The following is a 20,356-nucleotide window of genomic DNA, read 5'->3' as shown; positions in this document are numbered from 1 at the left end:
GATCCTCGTGACGTTTGACCCTTGTGAAATTTGACCATCCCCTTGTGACCCTCGTGCTGTTTGACCCTCGTGAAATTTGATCGTCCCCTTGTCACGCTCGTCACGTTTTCCACTTGTGAACCTTGTCTCCATGTGACCCTTGTGAAATTTGATCATCCCCTTATGACCCCCGTGACCTTTGGCTTTCGTGAAATTTAGGCATTTCCTTATGACCCTCGTGACGTTTGACTCTCGTGAAATTTGACCATCCCCTTGTGACCCTCGTGCTGTTTGACCCTCGGGAAATTTGATCGTCCCCTTGTGACTCTTGTGACTTTTGATCCCTGTGAAACTTGATCGTCTCAATGTGACCCTTGTAACTTTTGACCTTCGTGAAATTTGATCATCCCCTTGTGACCTTCGTGACGTTCGACCCTCGTGATGTTTGANAATTTTTAAGCGTCAAGAAACACAAAAATATAAATAGACATAAACGGGCGGCGTCGCGCTCATTGAACGAGTAATCGTGGGTTGAATTTTTTCATCCGTGACTTTTTAAAAAACCCAAGCATTTTCTTGAATTTTCTATAAAACTGGAGAATTTCTTCGAATTTTTCAAAGAATTGGACAATTCTCTCGAAAATTTGTCGAGAATTGAATGTTGGTTTTTTTTGTTGATTATTTTTAATAATCGGATCTGGCTTTCCCTGGGCCAATCAGTTCGGTATTCAATAACATGAAGTACTTCCCAATTAAAATTAAAGCGGAGATTTCCCCCTAGCTTTTGATAATTTCCCTGTAGTTTTTGATAATTTCCCTCTAGCTCTGCAATTGTTTCTCTAAGCAAATAACTGTCAAATATTATCCTGTGGAGTGAAAGAAAGTCATGAAGAAAGTCAAAATGAGTGGGTTTGGGACGGATCCGATTACCAAAAATGATCCGTCGAATACCATCCGACCTCCAAAATTAATCGGACATTTCCCTCATGTTTTCCTGCGTATCAACGATCGGGATAAGTTTTGCATAAAAAATCCCTGGCGCTGCGCGCTCGGAATTTTAATCTGCAAAACTTCTCCCTCCCGTTGCTACGCAACAAAACAATCGGGAAATATCCGATAATTTTGGAGGTCTCGTGGTATTACTACTGATTATTTTTCTCACTCGGATTTCAGCCAATCAGATCGCAGTATTTGAGGCTGTTAAACAGTTTTATTTCGGAAATTTCTAAAAATAATTCCGACGGAAATTCACTAGTAGCTTTTCAAATGTTTCTCATCTTTCAACGCATTTCACGTTTAATATTCTGTCTGACAGATAAACAAAAAAGTGGGTTATAAATGTATGACTGTGTAAATGTATCCGGGTGCTGTTCACTGCCCTCTGCTTGGCCGAAATCCGAGTAGAAAAATAATCCGTCAAATACCACTCGTGCTCCGAAATTAATCGGATATTTTGAAGCACTAGTAGTATTACTACTGAAAATAGGATTTTTGATTCTCAATTAGTTCTCAATAGTTTCAAAAAAATTGAGAGTTGGATTCTTGATTTTCAATTAACTCTCAATTCACTGAGAGTAGATTGAAAGACAATTGAGAATCAAAAATCCAACTCTCATCTCTCAAAAAAGTTGAGGGTACATTCAGAGATACTTGAGAATCAAAATTCAAAAATTAAATTTTCAATCCCGATAGTAAAGTTGATAGTAAAGAGGGCGACTGGCATAAAATGCATTTCACGCCTCGTCACTTCAACTTTCAAATAACCCTGAATTTCCTCTCAAACACCAGAAATTATCCAGAGTCCAACTCTCAACTTGGTCCGGAAGAGCCAAGTTTCTGAGAGCGTTCCAGAAAATTCTCCGGTTTTCAAGAAAATCCGTCGATTTTCAAAAAAAAAATCGAAAAAATTCTCCAATTTTCTAAAAACTTTGAATTAATGTACCAGTTTTGTAAACAAAATCGAGAAAATTATTGGGTTTTTCGGAATGTTCTAGGAAATTCTACGATTTTCTGAAAAATTCAAGAAAATTCAAGGTATTTCTCCGATTTTCTACTAAATTGCATGAGGTTCGCCGATTTTCTCATAAGTTCGGAAGAATTCCACGGTTATCTAGGAAATTCAATGAAATTACTCGATTTTCTAATAAATTCGGGGGAATCCTCCGGTTTTCTAGAGAATTCGACAAACTTCTCCGTTTTTCGAGAACATTCTCCAGTTTATTAAAGAATTTGCGAAAATTCTACGTTTTTATAAAAAATTGGAGAAAATTATCCAGTGTTCTGAAAACTTTGAAAAAATTCTCCGGTTTACGTTTGAAAAAAGAATTTTCGATTTTCAATTATCTCTCAATCTACTTTCTACGTTTTTGAGAACTGAGAATTTGATTGTTTTGTTTTTGAAAATAGCATTGTTGATTCTCAATGATTCTGAATTAGAGATGCAAAATGACAGTCATTTTTGAGATCGCGTCATGTGACCAAAAAATGACGGTCATGTGACGCACGAATTTCGTGACCACAAATGATCGCCACAAATAATTTGTTAGTCAAATTATTGTCAAACCATCTATATGGATACATAATGACGGTCAAACTCATTTCTAATTTGTGACTATCATAAATAACATAGCTTCATCTCTAGATAGATGGAAAATGACCGTAATTTTGATTTAAAAATGCACATTAGGCTAATGCAAAATGAATTCAAAGAAAAATTGATAATAAAACAATGAGCTCGCATCTGTATAGATAAAAAATGACTGTCATTTTTTCTTGACCAATTGTGACGGTCATAGAAGGGTGGGGAAATTGTGACAGTTGTGGAAAACGTCTCGTCATATGACCATCAATGACAGGTCATGTAATGTATTCGCAGCTCTATCTGCATCTTATTTAAAAAAAAAATGAATTCTCAACTCTGTGGAAAAGTTGAGTGTAAATTGAAAGGCAATTGATGATCAAAAATTCAATTTCCAAAATGCTAATCTGAAACTAAATTGAGAGATAATTGAGAATCAAAAATCCCATTGTCAAAAAAAAAATTCCAGTTCTCAACTCTCAGAAAAACTGGAGATTAGATTGCGAGATTATTCAGAATCAATAATCCAATTTTCAACTCTACAAAAAAGTTGAGAGTAGATTGAGAGATTATTGAGAATCAAAAATTCAACTCTCAACTTGCGAATTGAGAGTTTATGTGAATTGAGAATAAGATTTTTTGTTTTTGAAAATCGGATTTTTGATTAGAGAATCGGCGAATTTTCCAAAAATTTTCTATATTGTTTTTATTTCTGCTTTGTTGTTTTTGTCAATTATCATTATTATTATTATTATTATTATTATTATTATTATTAGTGTTATTATTATTGTTATGGCTGTAGGAAAGTGCAATACAGTGTGTTGCTCCATTTCCACGAGTGGGAGTGAGATGCAGGAATGCTTGGTACCCGTGGGCCCTCATTGGGTTACACTCCTGAGCTATCCGCTCGACAATTCTCATTTCCATACGCCGAATTTCGGGGGTTTCAGTGGCGCCATCTGGCACATTTTCCTATAACTGAGCGAGACAGTATAGCGACAGCTGATCGCCTCAATTCCGATTCCACTGATTGTGGGAGTTAGCGGCGTCTAATCCCTTCGAAACAACTCCCGAAAAATAGTCAAAAGTAGTTCTTTTGACGAGAATTAGTTCGCGAGACTGTCTAGTCTGTGTGAAAATTGGAATAAGTGTTTATAACTTTGGATATTTACCATCGCCATATTGACAGGGTGTCACGCAAGTGTGGTGTGACTAGGGGAGATGGTGGTGTTTATTTTGCGTTATTTTCTAGTCAATATTAACAATATAAAAACGTATTTCCCCCCTTTAAGGCACCATTTCCTTTAAGAGGCAATGAATTATCTGTTTTTTCAAAAAAAAATCAGATTTTTTTATGTCACCATACGGTCGTAATTAGTGGAATCGAAAAATGTTTTTTTTGACAATTTTCTGGGGAATTTTCTAGGGACATGTCGGGCAAAAATCCATCCAACCGGGCCTTAAGGTTGTTGTCGTAACTTTTTTTTTCGACAGTGTTTTTAAAATTTTTATCGTAGATCGCTCTAAAAATTAGCTGTAAAATAAGCCCATTATAATTGCAATTGACCATCTTAAACTTAGGATAAATTTTTTTAATTTTACATGTTAAATGCAGTTTCATCGTTTTTAATTTTTTAAAAAACAACCACTCGACAATTTTTATCAAAAAAATACAGTGTGAAAATAGTATGTATGTTTATTCGCTTTCCTTTCGGGCTACAATCTGATTACAATACTCGTCACATATTTTATACCCTAGGAATTATTCTAACTTACATTCACTCCTCCTCATTCATTCTCTCACCCACGCCTCCAAACCTTTCCTCCCTTCTCTCCCCTATCCAAACCATCTACACACTCACACAGAAACCACACTCACATGCTTTCTTTACCGGGCCACACCGTTACACTCCGGCCTCCCTCCCTCTCCTCCTCCACCGTCACTCTTCCCCACTCCCAAACACACACTGTCTCTTGACGATCTTCAGTAAGCACGTTCATCAGTAAGCAACACCAAAGCTCCCAGCTCTAGGTTTGCTGATGGCCTATGCCACTTGTTGATCTCCTGCAACTTCTGGATGTAGTCAGACGACCAGAGCTCCCAGAACCTCTCTGTCATCTGACAGATATGCTGATATCTGGACAGCCTAGAGATAGGTAGATGCCTCATCGAAGGCTCAGGAACAGTCGTCAGCGCCGAACCAACCAGAAAATGCCCAGGAGTCAGCACAGAAAATTCCTCACGATCGTCAGGCAGCTCACAGAGCGGCCTAGAGTTGAGAATAGCCTCCACCTGGGTCAGCAAAGTAGACAGCTCCTCATAGGTCATTTTAGTGTCTCCAATCACACGCTTAAGATAGAATTTAGCAGAGTGAACTGCAGCCTCCCACTTCCCACCATGATGAGGAGCTCCCGGGGGATTAAAAATCCATTTAGTCCCATCCCTAGCAAGGCTATGAGCGATAACATTAGCTTCTTTCCCTGCAGCATCAAACAGCAGCCTCAACTCCTTGTCTACTCCGACAAACTTAGTTCCACAGTCACTCGTGATCGTAGAACAGATGCCACGTCTAGCTGTAAATCTTTTATAAGACGCTAGAAACCCTTGAGTGCTATAATCGCTCACCAATTCGATGTGGACGGCAGAAGTAGTGAAACAAACGAAGATAGCCAGAAACCCCTTGAAAGTCTTGGCACCTCTGCCTCTCCAAGTTAGCAAAGTCAGAGGTCCAGCATAATCAACTCCACTATGAAGAAATGGGCGAGCAGGAGTGATTCTCCTCAGCGGCAGTTGCCCCATAAGCTGTTTCGCAGCTTCTCCACGAAAACGAGCACAAGTTACGCAGCGATAAATAACACTCTTGACTGGTCTTCTTCCTCCCAGGATCCAGTACCTCCTCCTCAACGTTGCTAACATTAACTGGCCCCACCATGAAAAGTCTGAGAATGGATTTGTTGCAAAACTAGCTCCGTGAACCTTGAGCTAGAAGGCAGAATTGCTGGATGCTTAAAGTCCTCCTCAAGAAAAGATTTTTGCAGCCTTCCAGTCAGGCGAATAATTCCTCTACCGTCGATGAAAGGCACAAGACGATACAGAGGGTTTCCCCGAGCCACACACTTCGATTCTCTCAGACTCCTGACACCCTCAGCAAAACCCTCAGCCTGGGTCTCTCTAACCCAAAAAATCCTCGCATCCTCGACCTCACGAGGCTGTAAAACCCGATCTCTGAACTCTAAGACTCCTTCACCTGTGGATTTCCTCAAAATTTTATCCTGCTTCACCAGAAACACTGGACGGCACCAGGCAGTCACCACCAGCAGCTTCTTCAATGAGTCATAGCGCTCCATCAGGTCCCAAACCCGATAAGTCTTAGCTTTAGAGGCTGAATGCACTGATACATTCCTCCTCTCCTGATCCTCAGCCTCATCCACCAAAAACTTCTGTTCCGGCTAACACGACCCTAACTCAGCTAACCACTGTGGACCATTCCACCATACCTGACTCCTAGCTAACTTCTTACTCGATACTCCCCTTGATACCAAGTCAGCAGAATTATGCTCCCCAGGAACATGTCGCCAGCAAACCTGAGGCACCAGTCTTTGAATCTCCTCAACCCGATTCCTCACGAACTGTTTATACTTTCCAGCATCCGCTTTAATCCAGTGCAGCGCCACCGACGAGTCTGTCCACAGATGAATCGACAAGTTATCCACGCCAAGAGCATTATTCACTGAAACGACATGCCGAGCCCGCAGCGATGTAGCCATAAGCTCAAGCCTGGGAATCGTGACCTTGATCGAACTCGACCTTTTAACCGTCTTTTCATCACGGATAGGTGCTAACTTGGATTTAGAAGATACCAGACTGATACTCACAGTGCCATCAACATCCAAAACCTTGAGACATACCACAGCTCCATAGGCAGTACCAGAAGCATCAGCAAATCCATGAAGTTCCACACGTTCAGTAGAGTCACTCATGTTGAAGTGCCTAGGTACCTTAATCATCTCCAGATCTTGGATCTCTTGAGCAAACTGATTCCAGCGCTGCTCGACATCCTCTCCCAGCTGCTCATCCCATCCTAGCTGCAACTTCCACAGGTCCTGAATCAACAACTTCCTTTTAACGACAAAGGGATCAACCCAGCCCAACGGATCATAGAGGTGAGAAAATCCGACTGAGGTTTGGGTGAAAAGAAAAAATAATCCTGCGCAGAGTCCCAGTTCAATCCCAGAGTTCGATGAGACTCCTGATCGTCGATGACTCACTCACCTAACTGAAAATGTCGAGCAGCAACTCAGACTGATTCGCTGTCCACTTCTGAAGTGGCAGCCCTCCTGCTCTGAACATACTGTTCACCTCACGAATCTGCTTTCTACAGCCTTCAATCGTGCTCGATCCATAGACATCGTCCATATAAGTTGTATGCAAAACCACCTCCTTAGCCTCCGGATACTTATCACCCTCATCCTCAGCTAGCTGGCGCAACGTTCTGATCGCCAAAAATGGTGCTGATCTGGTGCCATAAGTCACCTTGCAGCTAAGTTCACCGTGCAGCAGCTGGATTGAAGCTACGCTCTTGAGCAGAAGAACCTCCTGATGTTGGCTGACTGCCTCCTTGAGCCCACGGCTGCCTGCTCTCTGAAGAATGATGGATGAAAGTATGATGTTTTTCTCCACATTTCTGACATCTCTTCCTTGAAAGACATCTGTCCTTTCGATGATTCCCGAGACAGTTGAAACATCGCTTCAGCTCAATAACCTTATCCTCCCTCTGGCGTGACGTCAGAGATTGATAAATAGGACAACCATCAAGATAATGATCCTCGTTGCAAAGACCACACTTTCGGAAAGGATTCTGATTATTCACGTGATGTGTCTGAGCACCAGACGCATGACTCCTCGAATTCGATGAATTACTCGATGCTGCAACTGCTGATGCTGGGTCATAGTCAGCCTTGTACGACGTGAGTATCCTGATCCTCGCCAACAAAGAGCTCTTAAGATCCTTCCACCTCGGAGGCTCCGTTGATGCTCCAAGGAACCGTTCCCACTCCTCGATAATCGATTTATTCAGCTTCCTGATCACAATATACACCAACAGATCGTCCCACTGATCAACTGGTCTCTAAAGAGCCCCTAGAGAACCCAACGCTTGCTCAACATCTTTATACAACTTTTCCAAAGACTCCACTGAGTCCTTGGTGATAGGAGCAGCATTAAAAAGCAGCGACAACGACACGTTCAAAAGAGCCCTCTTATTGTCGTAATAATTCACCAGACAGTCCCAGGCTGCTTGGTAGTTCGCCCCCTCGAGTGAAAAGTTCTTCAGTTTCTTCTCAGCGTTCCCTGCCACGTGATTCTTTAGAACGAACAACCTGTGCGCCGACGTAAGACCAGGATTCATAGCCATGGCGTCCAGAAACATTTGTTTAAAATTCACCCAGTTCGAAAGATCCCCGTCGAACATAGGAATCTCAAGTCTGGGCATCTTGAGCGTAGGCGCTTGGAGTGATTGCTGCTGAGGAACCACTGCTGGATTCTGTGGCGTTTGACCAGGAGGCTTAGCAGCGTCAGCTGCATCCTTGAGCGCCTGCATCTTCTCAAGCGCCGATAAATAATTCTCCTCAGTAGCCTGGTACTCACGATCTCTGAAATAGCTATGTTCGCAGAAGGCTTTCTGGACATCAGGCTTCGATGTGTACTTAGCCTTCCACAGCACATTGTGATTCTCCTGATACTTATTCCATTTCAGATTCAATGAGCGCATCCTGTTATCAACCCCTGTCGGAGTGATTGCCTCTGAAATTAACAGAGGATGAGCCTTGCCAATATAAACAGCATGCTCCGCTCGCTCGTCCAACAACATCTGACAATCTGAGCCATTATGTAAGATAATCAACCGACAGATGATAAAACTCAATATCCACGTATGATAACAAAACCAGTTACCTCTACCGATAATCAGCCAATCCGTCCAACCGACCCACACAACTGCGAGATTTAAGATGGCTGACAGCGCAGAGAAACGGCGCGAAAACGGCCACTGACGACGCTCCACCGACGCCAATACTCCACGATGACGCTCCCCTCCGAGCTGATAATACACCTCCACGATAATTGCCTGACATTCCGATGACGACCCTCCGATGATTTCCACAGATAACTTCCCGATGACTTCCGCTGATGATTATCACGATGGTTCGCCTCGATGATTCCCAAGATAAGTACACGATGATTTTCACGACACAGACCCCAAACGATGCCTCTCAGCGACGCCGTGGACGCCAACAGCCATTTCGCACTTCAACCCGATAATGCTCCACCCGATAAATGCCACCTTGTCCGTTGAATTTTCAGATATTCAACACCACGATTTTTCACCTGTCACAGTTAATGAACTCCTATCCGGCTCGAAGGACCAAAAATGTTAGTCTAGGCAACTGGATCCGGATAGGAATCATTGAGGTTAAATCACTGGAAACTCATTTAGCGATAACAATCGTTTATTCAAAAAGTCACTGATTAATCCACAGCTGAGATGTAAACATTTGTGTTGCACTGCACATAATTAAAAATAACTCTTTAGTAAAAAAACCTTCGATATTTAATGGACTGTATTTCTGATGCACGTGCTTTCGTTAGAGATCTCAAGCGAACAGAGAGAGAACGAAGCGCTCCCAACGCGTAACTATTATTCGAAAGTGTCGATAAAGAAATCAATGACTGATCAGGTCGCTAGATGCCAGCATGTGGCCTTTTAATAAACTAGAGCGCAGTCAATCTGGTAACAACCCTCTTCTCCCTCAGTTTCTTCCGCTCCTCCAGCATCTGTTCCTCCCTCTCTCTCCTCCTTTTCTCCACCCTCTCCCATCCGCTCTTCTCCTCCTCATGTCTTACTCGTGCTTCCTTTCCTCCAGCCATGTCCGGTTCCTCTTTCATATCCTTGTCTGCCGTAGCGTTCTCCACCTTTTCCTCCTCCTCCACTACCTCTGTCTCCTTCCTCTTCTCCATGTCCTGCTCTCTTCCCGTTTCGTCCTACCTCCACTTCCGACTTATCCCCTTCCTGATTCCCCTGTACCATACTCAGCTTCCTCCTCATCTCAGGTACCTCCGTACCACTTCCTCCTCTCTCCTCATCCTCTCCCTTCACCGTCGTTCCGTCCCTCCTTTCGCCTCTTCCTTTTCCTTCTTCCAGCTCACTGTTCTTTTTCTTCTCTTCCTCTTCCTCCTCAGCGTTTTCTCCGCTCATCTTCACCTCCCCCAACAACTCTTTCAGCACCTTTCTCAACCCTTCCAAGCACATTATCACTTCCTTTTTCCACTCTCTATCCTTTTTCCTCCACCTCTTCCACTCTTCCACCTTAACCATTTCCGCAATCTTTACTACTAATATTTTTCCTTCACTTTTAAGCATACGCTCTGCTGTCTCTGCCGAAACTGACTCGTACCTCACTAATTCTTATTAAACCACTAAATCCTTTAGGGGGGGAGGGGTTCTAGTCAAAACAATTTCTTTGTGTACCTCTCTGTTGTTATCCTCTTCTCTTTCTTTCTCCACTGTCTCTTTCTCTCCTCTGCATTCCCCTGCTTGTTTGCTCTCGCCGCGTGTCTCTCCTGCTCCCCTATTTCCCGCCTTCTACCAGCCTACCTAACTTTACCGCACTGCATCCCATAGTCCACTCGGTTCCTCCTTAACTGTTCCCTTCCTCCCCCCTTTCCCGCCGCTTCGTCACCTCATGCTTCTAACCTCCAAAGTGCCTCTTTTCCACTAATTTTCTTTCCCTCCCGGACCTTTCCATATTTCCTTACATTCCCTCCACTCTCGTTAACTCTTTCACTCCCACTTCCTGCCACTGCCACACTTCCTCTCTCCTTAAAACCCCTCTTCCTCACTATTTCTCTGTCCACCACCTAAAACCATGACCACTCCGTTCCGATCCCACTCCTTTCCCCACCCAATATAGAAATAGTGTCAATCAATGTACAGAAAAAAAATGAAATTGATTGACCATTTCATTTTCGAGAAATCATCATAGAAAGTTATTTTTTCCCCCCAATGGGCGGGGCAAGTGAGTTCAGTATGCGAGTCGTGACAACAACGCAGCTTCGAGTCGATGGCGCGGATGTATTTGAAATTGTCGGGTTATAATGAGTAGTTCAAAAATGCGGTAATTCAGTCTTTTTTTATAGACTATCTATAAATACTGTAATAATTAACAAACCTGGAAAATAGTATAATAAAAAATAATAGATAGTCATGTGTTATTTGACTCACGACTCTCAAAAAAGGAAATAATTTTATCAATAACTTTTTCAGTTTTCGTAACTCGGAGTTTGTTTATGTCATTTCGTTCTGATAATAATTGCAGCAATCCTCCTTTTTGTTTACTCGCTGTCAAGAGCATGTCAAATGAGATACCAGAGTTGGTAATTTTTTTTAACATGTCAGATACATTGCTCTTTTAAAACCATTAACGAAAGTAATAATGTCAATGATTTTTCTTTGGTAATTTCCAATACGATACACTCTAAGTACGACTTTTTTTGCAAGGAATAATTGTTCCTTGTTCTCAAATAGTGCTTCATGCAAATTACCACTAATTTCCAGAAAATCTTCTGCTAACTTGCTTAATTTCATCATGCCAGTACCTTTTCTTTCTGGGAACATTTTTTTAAATAGTGCTAAAGAGTCGGTGAACCGAACAGGTTAGGAGTCACACGAAGAGAGATACGCTGCGCGTGGTTGCCACGATCGACACCATTCGGCGTTAGCTGTATGCGCACGTATTCATGTATAGTACATTCATGTATGCGTGAGGCGAGTCGAACTGCACATCAGCAAAAGTTTTTATTTTAAACCGGGTTCTTCGTTTAGCGGGATACCAGCCCAAAGCGTGGAAAATTTCAAGTGTGACTCTCTCGCGACAACAATCTTAACCCGTTCGTAGACTAACCCGTTAGTATCTCAGTCGCATTGCAGACACATCCTAACTAAGGTTGACTAACGTTGCGTGAGAGAAAATCTCATTGAACATCGAAGCTTCCATTCATCCATTCATTTACCGGACAATTCGAAATAATTCGTTATTTGCCCTTTTTGAAGTCTGAATTTCATTTATTTTTAAACAATGAAAATCAGCAAAAATCGCAAAATAATTTCGGAAGCTTAGAATCAACCGAACCGCGTTAGAACCCACTGAATGACTAAACTAATTTACATAATTATTGTGAAATGAATGCTTAATGTAGTGGAATAGAATTTTTGTATTCTTTAGAAGTCAAGTGAAATGAGACCTTGCAGAACATTTCCATTGTTAAGTTGCTACTGCACTTCCATTATTAGATTATCGTATTGACGAACATAGGAGCATACGCTCTACTTTCTAGGAGAGTTCCTTAAAATTAAAATTAAAGGTAGTCGTTGCTTGTTTCGCTCGCCATCATTTTGAGAATTACAGGTCCAACCAACACATTTCCGATCAGCTCCCTGTTTGATCCGGAAAATCCCATAAAGCAACTTTTCCCATAAAGCAGACCCTGTCCGTATGTATGTATATAAACTGTGTATGTTTGGTAGTTTATCGGTATGTAGGGTTCGGTCGTTCACTTAAAATCGGTGTTTTCTACAGTACATACTAGAAAACGTCACGAGGGTCATACTTTGCAAGCGTTAAACGCTATGAGCGTCATACCTCGCAAAGATCATGCCTTGTAAGGGTCAAAAGACGCAACGGTCATGCCTCACAAGGGGCCAACGTTATAAGGATCATATCTCCCCTTACACCCTTGACTATTTTTCTTCCTGCTCCTTTTGTTTGATCCTTGTAATCGATGAAGCGTTATGATTGTCGTGCCTGCCGCTCCCAGTTGACACTCATAATGGTTAGAAGCTTGTGATTGTCCTTCCCACGACCCGGTTGCCGCTTGTTGTCGTTTGACCTTTGAGATTGTTCTGCCCACCTCTGTTGTTTGACCACTGCGACGTTTTACCCTTGCAGTGTTCGATCCTCGTAAAGTTTAATCTTTGCAAGACCTGCACATGACAGGAAAGCTCAACCCCTCCTGTCAACGAGATAGTTTTTGTACTAGAGCAACTGTGTTTCGCAATCACGTACACACGCGGTCAAAACGGTCTAAAACCTCTATGGTAAATTGCTTGGTAATTGCTTTTTGACGTGTAGAAAACTTGGTAAAATACCGAAGGAATTTTACTTGCCCAACACTGTCTGTATGTGTTTCTCCTGAATTGTCCGCTATTGAATCGATTGGCTTTCATCATTTTTCCAAATATAGGTATTGATAAGCCCTATCTGTTGTTATCAATAGAAATTTAAACAACGTATCAATTTTTTTTTATTTTCCAAATTTTTTAAAAATAAGCTGCCTGACGATAACTAAAAATGGGTGTGACCCATTACGGGTCGAATCAATGAGTTTCCGACAGATTCTTTTTTTCTGCTTATTAGGAAAAACTGCAAATTTTGTTGATTGTTGAAATGTTCAGTAAAAATTACGGAACTCACAATTCACTCACCGATTACGGAATCTACGCAGAAAATTTAAGTGACGGTATCGGATTTTTTCACAAGAGATTCAAATAAAAATTACGGAACGCTCCGGAAAAATTCCGTGACAGTTCCGTAAAATTTCCTACAACAACATTTCGCTCCGGAATTACGGAAAAGACATAATTTTTATTGAATATTTCTCTCCGTGTAATGGTGGTGACGCGAGGGAGTCAAAAGTCAGGAGCATTTCGAGATGTGGTTTTTTTAGACAGGGCAGTAGGTATTTTTTCCAAGTCTCTCTCGAAAAAAAACAAAATCCACAGACAGACGTGGCATTAGAAACAGCAGGATAATTCTAAAGGTCATGAAACGTAGAAATTCATGAAAATCCACATTTAATTTTTGGGTTTATCACAAAAACTTCCTACCTTCGCGTCGGAAACTTAAAAATTCGAATGGGTTGTTCATGTTGCTCGCTTCCATTGCAGATAGGTTGCAGTGGGTGTGATTCATTATGGATCGAACCAATAACTTTCCGACCAATTCCCTTTCCTTCATTCATTAGAAAAAAAAAAACAAATTCTGAAAATTATATCCAAATAAATGAACAACTGAGAACGTGTGTTGTATCGAAATGCATTTTCTGTTAAAAAAAAATGGTATGGACATAGAAAGAGAGTAATTTATGGATATCGAAATGTGACTTGCGTATGAGCTCGGAATGTAGTATAAGGAATTTCGAAAATTGCTACACAATTGAATACACATGTCTACAAAATTCACGTAAGAAGGTACTGTATGAATCATGAACAGTGGAAAGGACAGTCGGCAGGAAAATCATCAATAGCTACATTAATTACTGATGTTTCGCCACTTGATTTGGGCATAATCCAGTTATGTTGGCAAGTGTCATACTCACAATGGAGAATATTGTCTACATATTCAATAATAACGCAGTTGAAATAATCGAGAAATCTGATCAATACCAAAAAGTTTGACTGGGTTGTTCATCGCTCGCTCCCATTGCGGGTAGATTGGAGTGGTTTTCTAAAATCGGCTTTCCAACGACATTTTCAAATATGTTGGTTCAAGTTAAGGAGGTCTTCGCTTTTTCCGGGGTCAAAAAATCGATTTTTTTTTACATTTTATTATTCTACCACTATTTCAAAATATTGTAGAGAAAGCATTTTCCAGAAATCCCAAATATTGACGTAACTACAGGGCCCCAACGCCGAGCGCGTGCAGGGAGGCAGGTGCCCTATGGTTGCAGCGCAACAATAGAGTCTTTCAGCGCTGTTAGAGACGTGCGAGATTGGATTATAGGCGGGAGGTGCTCCTTTGGAAAACTGTTGACATTCGATAGTGTTCATACCTGTGTCTTTAAAATTAGTTTGCACTGAGTTTTCCTAATAGACTTCAGCCCATTGCGCACCCTCGAACGGGGTAGTTGATTTTTGTAGCACGACTCTCGAAATAGAAATGGACAGCAAAGGATCCCGGGCAAATCCGAATAATCCTTCGCATGCGAAAAAACGTAAATTCCGTGGCAATCAGTATACTAAAGTAGGTAATACATCATTCGTAAGTGCATCAGTAGCTAAACTAAGGAGGAGAGCCGCTGAAAAATTTGATATCACCGACAATAGTCATTATTGTCTGATTAACTTTATGACAGTTTTTTCCGCTATTAGTAGTGCAGTGATTTGCAAAAATTGTGAGGGTGACAAACTTTTCGAAAGGTTCAATTCGTGGTTTGGGATTTCGTATTGTTCTGCAATGTAAATGTGGCAAAAAAGACGTACCTTCTAGCCCAATGATAGACAGAAAATATGAAATAAATCGTCGCATAGTTTTTGTGTTTCGACTTCTTGGTGTGGGTTTGGAAGGTCTCAATCTTTTTGTTGGACTTATGGACTTAGGAGTGAGTGTTAGTAATACTTTATATTACTCGCGTTTGAAAATTATTCATGAAGCATCGGAGGAGATACACAAATATGTCACACGTGCAGCGGTTGAAGAAGAACAAGAATTGAATAGCGGAGATAATCATTTGACGGTATCAGGCGATGGGACGTGGAAAAAAAGAGGCTGCCAATCATTATTTGGTGTTTCATGTCTGATTGGCGAATTGACAGGAAAAGTCGTAGATGTCGAAATAAAGTCGAGTTTCTGTCAAGGATGCAAAATGAAGTTGAAAAAACTGGAGGAAAGGAAAATAACTCAAAGAGAATTCGATGATTGAATGGAGGAACATGAAGAAGTTTGCACACAATCATAATGGAAGTTCTGGAAAAATGGAAGTTGACGCTATCACTGATATGTTCAAAAGATCTGAAGAAAAATATGGAGTTCAATATGGTACATACGTTGGTGATGGTCACTGCAAAACATTTCCTGCTATTCAAAATGCGAAGCCTTATGGCAAACAGAATAGTAATGAGAGTTTGAATTCTTTGATTTGGTCCTTCACTCCTAAGCACCTGCATTCAGGGACGAAAATTGTGGAAATAGCAACATACCTGGCTGTTTGTATATTCAATGACGGATTTCGGTCAATCCAAAGAATGATGGAGCAAATGGGTATTCAAATGGGTCCCCGTTGTGATGGGGATACGTTGTTCGAAGGGATCAACAGAGAGTCGATCGTTCGGAGAGGCGTGTCTCTGACGCAGCGAGAATTGCACGAATTGCCAAAAATTCAGAAAAATGTGCAGAACAGGATTTCTTCGAAAAAGAAGAAGGGGCATTGTATGGCGCAGAAGTGTAAGTGTTGTAAGTGTAAAAGTATAATGTAAGTGTAAATGTTGCTGATTGAGTGTAAGTGTTAATTTTTCTTTTGTTCAATAATATCTCAGTGAATGGAGTACCAAACGCTCACCATTTTTTCCTCCCCCACGAGAGTGCCTGGCGCACCTTATCCGGAAGATTTTCTCGGAACTAAAATTCCGGGAATTTCCCATGACTTTTTACAGAATATTTCAGAAAGTTAATCACCAATCGATTTGAAATTTTTACCACTTATTTGACATCTACAAAACTTTCTCGCCTACCACGCTCAGAATAATAGCTTCAATAATTTCAATTTTTATTACAAATTGTAGGCTCTAATTTTCCCGGGAAAATTGGGCCTTATTCGGAAAAGCAGAATTTTTTTTTTCAATTTATTTCATTTATTCTACTAGGGGACGAAGCCAGATGTTTGCTGATNACAGAATATTTCAGAAAGTTAATCACCAATCGATTTGAAATTTTTACCACTTATTTGACATCTACAAAACTTTCTCGCCTACCACGCTCAGAATAATAGCTTCAATAATTTCAATTTTTATTACAAATTGTAGGCTCTAATTTTCCCGGGAAAATTGGGCCTTATTCGGAAAAGCAGAATTTTTTTTTTCAATTTATTTCATTTATTCTACTAGGGGACGAAGCCAGATGTTTGCTGATTACTAAAACATGCAATTTTCTTATTTCAGATGTGTTGGAACCTCGAAACTTAATTTTCAATCATTCAATCAGTATTGGGGCCCGTCTACTTCATCATCAAATAATTAATTGCAGATTGTCCGGGAGGATGAAAAGTTTTGTTATTTCACTAGTAGAAAGATAATAAAAATTACCTAAAAAAAATCAAATTTGTAACTTTTTTTTTCATATGAAATAAAAATTGTGGAAAAGTTGCCATTTTCGCCGCCCGGAAAAGCGCAGACCCCCTTAATTTATCGCGGCGGAAAAAAATCTTTTCAATTGTGGCATGTCCGGAGACGTTATCCAGCATCGGAGAATAAGTTTAAAGATGCATTTAAATTATCTCCACGACAAATGCTGGATTATCAATAGAAGATTTACTATTCAATCTTTCAACTTTTTTATTTTTAATGTTAGGACGTTTAGGATATTAGGCTCATTTCGATACACTCATCAAAGCTCTTTCCTGAGAATTTTCGCTGTTAAAAAGGATTTAGATAAAATTTATAAATATTTATCAATTCGTATAAATTGTTTGAATTCTACAAGACACATTAAACAAAATAGTTTTAGAAAAATGGAGGAGTAAAAAATGATACTTTGGCTTCAATTTGGAATAAACGGTAATTTTATTTTGCCTCTGGATAGGTTCTTACACTGAAATTGTGTTATACTTTCAATACTTCCTACAGAGCTTTTACACTATTAATACATGATTTTTATCAATGTCTATCTTCTACTTGACTTTAGATTTAATTGTGGGGAACCTTAACTCCATTCTTCCTCGAGCTTCACACCAGTACGAAGATTTACTAGTTTTTGTTTACGCAATACACAAGGAAACTGCACCAACATTTGAATAGAAACTTCCTTTTTATCGTTTCTGATAAACTTCGATTTTGAATAAAGACAAATGTCCAATCGCAGTTCATTCTACTCTTGATTTACATACCGGTATGTCCGGTATAGTCGTCGCCACAAAAAAAGGATCGTGGCTGGGTACCCCCACTCTCTCGAATTTAGCTATGACTCGATGTGCCCCACCACTCAGATCCAAGTTCCTTCTTTCCTGGCAGCGACTATACACTGAGAAAAAAATCTCCCAAAAATTAGTGTGCTGTCCCCCAACGCCGGGACATAACATGGGGTCGTCGAAAAATTCATAAGTGGCACCCTAATTTTTCGGGGGATTCCCGTAAAATTTAGTGTGCCACATGCGAATTCTCCGATGACTCCCTGTTATGTCCCAGCGTTGGTGAACAGCACACTAATTTTTGGAAGGATTCTCACAAAATTACGATGTATTTTTTTCTCCGTGTACGCGGTTGAAGCTCTGAGAATTGCCGGAAAGATCAATGCATTGGTTTACTTTACGAGATAAACACTCCAAATTTGGCAAACGTTGGCTAAGGATTGTGGAAGGCTTCGATCAAAACTCGGCACACAGATGATGTGTGAAACTTTTAAGATGTTTAATTTTGATTGATTATTGGAAGACCTCGATGTAGCCATTTTGTAGTAATGTTGGGATGCAATTAGTTGCATAATGTGGGTTTTTGGGAATTGTTTTGCCCTCAACTTGACAGATCATCGTCTTCTAAAGAAAGTCGATTGGGCTTTGAGTTTCGCTGATCTGGCGTTTCTTCATTGAGTTCTTTCAATCGGTGTCAAAATTCCGATTGAAATTATTTAATGTAACAGTTTGAAATATTTTTGGGTACCAAAATCAAGAAAATTTAATTTTGGACATCATAATGCCACAAATGTGGAGTTCAAAGATGACATAGATAATATCATTCCTTTGTTCGATTTATACGGAAAAAATCCAGAAATTTCTGTAAAATTCCTAAAGGTCCATCTAACATCATTTTTTGAAGAATTATTGAGAATATTCGAAATTTTTGAAAAAACTTTTTACTGATTACTCCAACGAAAATGGTTGAAATCGATTCAATTACCGTTCAATAAATTATTTCGGTAGACCCCTCCAATTGAATGAAGGGGCATGTTATAAAATATAATTCGGATAAATACAAAATAATTAACTGATTCAATGTTGATTAATTGTTCAGGTCGGTATGGAAATAGAAGTACGACCAGGTCTTGTCTCGAAGGATGGTGAAGGAAAGTTGACTTGTCGTCCAATTTACTCTCGTGTCGTTTCTCTCTGCGCTGAGCAAAATGAACTGCAGTTCGCTGTCCCTGGTGGTTTAATCGGTAAGTCTCATCACATTCTTTAAATTAATTCTCGATCACTTGCTTAATGAGTGCGGCGCCGTCTATTTTCCTTTTTAAATATTTTTGCGTGGTTCTCGAAGCTTAAAAGTTCTGAAAAAATTAGAGTTTCTAGCTCAATTCTTTTACTACTTGTTTACCTAAAAAATAAAAAAAGAAATGTCGAACGGACAGAAAAGCAGCGCCGCGCCGCCCGGTGTGAGTCCTTGTTGACCGCTCGAATGAAAGTGTTGCTACATTCGCCGCTACACTTGAAATGTGTGCGTAGCGGTAAGGACCAACGTGACAACAGCGCGTTCGGTTTGACCCAGCGGTGCTGCGCTAACCGTGTGACGGATGATAGTCCTTACACGCCCATGCACTTTCTGGGCAGTATTGACCATGGCCAGAAAAAAGTTGGGTCGGAGCCTAAATGTCCACATCCACGTGAGCACACGCATTTTCTCCACAAGAAGGCAGAGCACCGCTTTAAAGTCCGCGCGCAGCAACGTGCGCGGCAATTTTGTCCACCTCCAGTTGTCCACATGAAAGATTGGCACATCACTGTAGCAGATGTATGAGGCCGTGTCTGGCTCAACCGTTTTGCGAAGGGTCAGACGGGTGTCACGCGAGTGGGTGGTAGGTGGCCGATTAATTCGTGGTTTTATTCGCGGATTTAATTCGCGGCTTGATTCGCCGTCAATTCGCGGTTTAATTCGCGGGTTTTTGAGTCCAATGTTGTGAGAAGGGTCTGTTGACGAGTCTGAAGGGTCTGTCTGAGGGTGCCCCGCCAGTGGATAGTAGGTGGCCGATTAATTGGAGGTTTTAATTCGCAGTTTCAATTTAATTCGCGGTTTTAATTCGCGATTTTAGTTCGCGGATTTTTTAGTCCAACGCTGTGGAAAGGGTACCCTGCGAGGGTGGGATTAATTAATTCGCGTTTTAATTCACGGTTTCGATTCGCGTTTCNGTGATTTTAGTTCGCGGCTTTTTTAGTGCAACGCTGTGGGAAGGGTACCCTGCGAGAGTGGGATTAATTAATTCGCGTTTTAATTCACGGTTTTGATTCGCGTGGGGGGGGGGGTCATGGCTTTCAACATTCTTGAGATTGTATCAGAGATAAGAAGGGTTAAGTGCAAAAGGTCATAAATCATTTTTTTGTACAATTCATGGAAAAGAGAAAGTGTCACATTCCTGAGATAAGGAGAATGAGTCATCACAGCAAGGGTTAAGTGCAAAAGGTCATAAATCATTTTTTGTACAATTCCTGGAAAGGAGAAAGTATGACATTCCTCAGATAAGAAGAATGCGTCGTCACAGCAGGGATTAAGAGCAATTCCAGGAAATGTTGAGGAAACATTTTATGCAGGGTTGTGGGAAGCTTTCACTTTTTTAAAGGATCCCCCACACCCTTATTTTATGGGAAAAAAACTGTGAAGGAATGTGGGAAGGGGGGGGGGTTATATAATACTCCAAGTTCAGGGGTACAGCATCAGTTTGTATTTTTCCGCTCCTCATGAAGAAGAAGTAGTCCATCCGACGACAACAGGCTTTGAACATACCTCAACAGCGTGAGTTGAAACATAGACTTGAGCGTCTGCTGAA

At 40.8% G+C, this 20,356-nt stretch overlaps 1 protein-coding gene across 1 annotated transcript in view; it reads left to right on the top strand.

Moving 5' to 3' along the window:
* The window catches only part of LOC107042153 (histone-lysine N-methyltransferase Su(var)3-9), a 147,871-nt gene that overhangs the window by 59,290 nt on the left and 68,225 nt on the right, over positions 1–20,356 (top strand). Inside the window, 1 exon segment of the mRNA XM_029126404.1 lies at positions 18,610–18,754. Coding sequence (XP_028982237.1) covers positions 18,610–18,754 — 145 coding nt within the window.

The sequence above is a fragment of the Diachasma alloeum genome, unplaced genomic scaffold (assembly GCF_001412515.2).
Source record: "Diachasma alloeum isolate Michigan unplaced genomic scaffold, Dall2.0 Dall_scaffold_00425, whole genome shotgun sequence".
Lineage (NCBI taxonomy): Eukaryota > Metazoa > Arthropoda > Insecta > Hymenoptera > Braconidae > Diachasma > Diachasma alloeum.
Note: the sequence above shows the minus strand (reverse complement) of the source record. Positions and strands in the feature narration are given on the sequence as shown.